This window comes from Elephantulus edwardii, unplaced genomic scaffold (genome assembly GCF_000299155.1).
Source record: "Elephantulus edwardii isolate Elephantulus edwardi_28Jun2011 unplaced genomic scaffold, EleEdw1.0 scaffold00248, whole genome shotgun sequence".
NCBI lineage: Eukaryota > Metazoa > Chordata > Mammalia > Macroscelidea > Macroscelididae > Elephantulus > Elephantulus edwardii.
Window position 1 is genome coordinate 3,976,522 of NW_006399998.1, and position 4,400 is coordinate 3,980,921.

General features: G+C 38.1%; 1 protein-coding gene across 1 annotated transcript in view; it reads right to left on the reverse strand.

Annotated features, from left to right (window-relative positions):
- Window positions 1-4,400, reverse strand: part of CA8 (carbonic anhydrase VIII) — a 194,297-nt gene that overhangs the window by 28,091 nt on the left and 161,806 nt on the right. The window contains exon 5 of the mRNA XM_006899232.1: window positions 3,030-3,092. Within this exon, the coding sequence (XP_006899294.1) occupies window positions 3,030-3,092 (63 nt within the window). The remainder of the gene's footprint in view (window positions 1-3,029; window positions 3,093-4,400) is intronic.

The following is a 4,400-nucleotide window of genomic DNA, read 5'->3' on the forward strand; positions in this document are numbered from 1 at the left end:
TCTCAGTGTTCCCTGCCTGGTGGCACTTACGCAGGTGCCCTCTCACAATAGCCCCTGCTCCAGCAGGATCCTGGATCCAACGGGATCCGAAAAGTCAAGGTCAAGTTCCCACCCACCCACTAGCCTCTAGCTGGTCTGCAGAGTTCACAGAAGCCAGCTGGCTGGCTCGTTTTGGGCAGTTGGCCATTTGGATTTTCTAATTCACTTCTAGGATCTATTCTAGGGAGCTATGGTGGCCTAGTAGTAAGAAGCTGTGTTGCAATCCTGGAGGCATATGGTTCAAATCCACCAGCCATTCTATGAAAGATGGATGGACACTCTCCTCCCGTGTTATTTACTGCCTCTGAAAACCCACCTGAGGGCAGGCTATAGGTCAATTTAGATTCAACACAAAAAGAAGGATGTATTTTCTCCTCATCAAGAAGCAGTATCTGACTCTAGAATAAAATATGCAATTCCAAACTTTTTAATAATTGGTCAACTTAAATTTCAAGGGAAGTATTCATTCCAGTTTTTATCAACTAACATTTCAAACTCAAAACTAACTGCTATTCTGAGATACAACTCTCTCCTGAGTTTCCAAGACTCTGAGACTGTAGTTCCAAGTAGGAGGAGATGGTTCATCTTTCTCCCTTGGAGCCGCTGGTAAATAGCAAAAGCCAGGTGCACACAGCATGTGGTTAAATGCATAGCTCACTACAGACCATGTCACTAAAGCTACCACTGAGAGTTACGATCACTACAGAAATAGTGTGAACTTAAATTTCTCAGGGCATATGGGCAGGCAGATCTGCCATGTTAGTGCGATGTCTCTGTCTCCTCAACTACTCAATAGTAGAGAGCAGGAGGAGGACACATAAACTCTGTCTTCCTTCCTTACAGCCACTAATTTCTACATTAAAGACTCCAGCTTACATTCCCCATAATAGCTGATGTCCCAGTCAGTGAGGATATAAAGGAAGTTTTATCAGACAACTGTCTAATGGACCACTGTCAATCACAATGTGTCCTCCTCCTGCTCTCTACCAGCTTCTCCCAGCTAGTGTGCAGTTTCTCTTGGCAGGTGGGTTTAGTCTGAGTCAATCAAGGAGATCCTGCGTGGAGGTGCCTGTTTGGCTCAGGATGCATGGGACTTATATCCATGTGGAGACAATTAGACAGGAACCCCTTCCCCGAAAGTGAGGCCAGTATCTAGGTTTTATCTCTAGCAATCACACAAATTTAAATTAATCCTTCCAAGTCAGATTCAACTGAGTCAGTGTGATATTAAGAAATAGAACATTGTATGAATCGTACAGTGTACAAATGTGCCTAAATTACGAGCAACAGCATTTACTGTTGTGCTCTTTTCCACCTTTGTGCCATTTGTCTGGCTTCCAAAAGTATTTTTCTCCTTTGCCTCTTGCTGCTACTGTCACTAAGTTCTAATAATGTTGCTACATTTGGGTGCCATGAAACACTTGATGGAAATATTAAAAAAAACATATCAGTAACATTACAATATACAAAAGACAATAATACACAAGATTATTGTTGTCTTCAAGTTGAAGCATATACTGGTAAACTTTTTCATCTGTAAGGATAGAAAGTTCATATTAACAGAATTATAAAAAATTTAAAATACATAAACTAGTAATGTAGGTATTTATTATGTATCAAAACAAATATGATAGGTTATACAGACATACATTATTGTTAAACAGCATCAAGTCAGAACCAATTCATAGCTGATCCTCTAGTGGGTTTTCAGAGGTATTAAACTGTGCAGGAAGAAAGTACCCATCTTTCTCCAGTCAAGTGGTTGGTGGATTTGAGCTGCATGCCTTTGAGTTCTCAACACAACTTCTTGTTCACCAGGCCACCAGCATAGCATTATATTCCTGGCAATGCAATAGTTTTGTATACAAGGGACATGAGATGCATGTGCTGCATGTGGAAAGTTGTTGCATTCATTTCCATCTAGTTGTATGTCTCCAGTTGGAAATTCTCAACTCTATTTTAATTTCATTAGGAGCCCTGTGGTACAGTGTGTTATGAGTTGGTGCTGTTAACACAAAGGTTGGCAGTTTTAATCTACCAACTGCTCTTCTAGAAAAACATGGGAAATGCCCTCTAATAAAGACTTGCAGTTTGGGAAACCCAATGGAGGGTCGCTGCCATGACCTGGAATCAATTCAGTGGCAGTGGGTTTGGGTTCATGATAACCTTCTTGGACAAAAGCAGTATATGTGTTCAGACACCTAAACTCTGAACCTGACTGATCGTTCGATTGATCAATCTATCTACCTATTTTTCTATCTTGCCATATGTATGCATTAATAATACACTGATAGAAATAAGGATAAACAATAAAAGTAAAATATATAACGTTTAGTCTATGATTCTGGGGGGGGAGTTGAAATACAGTTCCTTCAATTTTTATTTATTTCTTTATACCACTTTCCTATAAGCAGTGAACAGAAGGCGTTAGTCTGGGCTGCTCAAACTCGGGAACATACCAAAGTCAGACTTACCTGAAAGTCTGGGGATGACCTTTCAGCACCGGGAGGATCCTGTCTAATGAGAGTGTTTCGTAGACCTGCCCCAGTTTGACTGGCTAAGGTTAGCCTGTCAATGTGATTATGGTTAACAATTATTTTAAATCTTGGTGGTGGCTGGATTCTGAAGAGCAATGGTCACTCGTCTGGGAATCATTACATCACTTATCACCAATAAAAACTCAGGACACCATGCTTGTATGAGCATCCCTGCTAACACTACATGCATGTCATCAGTGGAAGATGTAACTGATCCCCATACAACTCCACTGGGAAGGGTATGCTGGGAAGTCCGTCAGTTTCTCCTGGACTTCAGCATGGAGGTCTTCTCCCCTTGCCAATGATGATTGGTGTCCTCTCACTGCAATGAACTGCAACCATGAATTTCACAGTTTTTCTGAGTCTGTGAGTCCAAGCAACTCTAAGCCTGATGGTGATCTTGGGAACATCCAATATCACTTCACTTTTGTTTTCTTTTAAATGATGACTTACCTTATACTGAATATCCTGGAGAATTTCAGTCACAGCTTTCAGGCCTACGTGTTCCTTTCCTATCTGAAGTATAAAGCACAAAGCACAACCACAAAAATATTTAATGATTGCATCCACACAGAGTAACTAACAAAGCAAGCTACTGGTCCACCGCAGAGTCCTCTATGGGTGACGAGTAAACAATCATTCATCAAGAAACAAGTTAATCTCCACTAATGGTAATTAAAGTAAGAACAAACACAAATATAAAAAACATTAAACATGTTATATACAAAAGTCCATTCCAAAGTAATCTTTCTATCTACAGGTCTTATTCCTAAACTGTATATATCACCATAAAAATAGAATATAAAATTATTAATTATTTTTTCATTAATGGTATTCAGTATATTTCTAAACCATTTCATTTGTACCTTTGGCATTTGCAGATCACTGTTATAAATATTTGTTTAATGATGAAAAATATTTATTACCTCATAAAAAGGAGTGCGTGATTTAATTTATCAAAATCAACAGCATTTCTTGGGTACCAATGGACATAATCGTGTAATTAACATTTTACCTTTAGATAAATAAAAGTATAGTATTCATAGGATTTTGTTTTTAAACTACTCTATGTTTCAATATGTGAAATGCTCCAAAGATATGGGATAATTATTTTTTAAAGTATGACAGCAAGTATTCTTGATTTTAATTTTTTGTTTGAAGTGTCAAGGATTTCCTTTTACTTGGATCCATAATCAACACACTTTGAAGCAATAGTATAAAAACAAACAAACAAAAAAAATTCATTGCATTAAGGAAATCTGCTGATAATGGCCTGTTTTAAGTGCTACAAAGCAAGGCTATCCATTTAAAGACTGACCCTCACCCTGGTATTTCCTATTTCTTCATATGTACATAGAAGTCCTCCGCCATGCTCAGTTATTGCTGACTGAGCTCCCTCTTGCAGCCACAGTGGTGACAGACCTCCTTAAGGATCTTCCTCTTTTTCACTGATTCTATTTTACTAGACATAATGTCATTTCCTGGGGACTAGTCTTTCCTGTTAAGACATCTAAAGTATTTGGATTTATAAAAGTGTATGTGTAAAATAAAATGTCTATGAATGATTGTATAGAATTCCAGTATGAAATCCAGTCATTCACCCAAATAAAAATAACTAAATTTTTTCAAAGTGCTGTTATATGTAGCCCAATTTCAACCAATACGCAATTATTTGAAGACTAAAAAGTAACAGCAGAAATAACTTATATCCTAGTATGAGCAATCTTATCATTAGCTCTTCCTTCTCTCACATGACTTTTTGGGAAATTACCTGCAAGGAGCTACAGTAGCTGTTCACATTGTTGACCAACTGTGAAATATTGT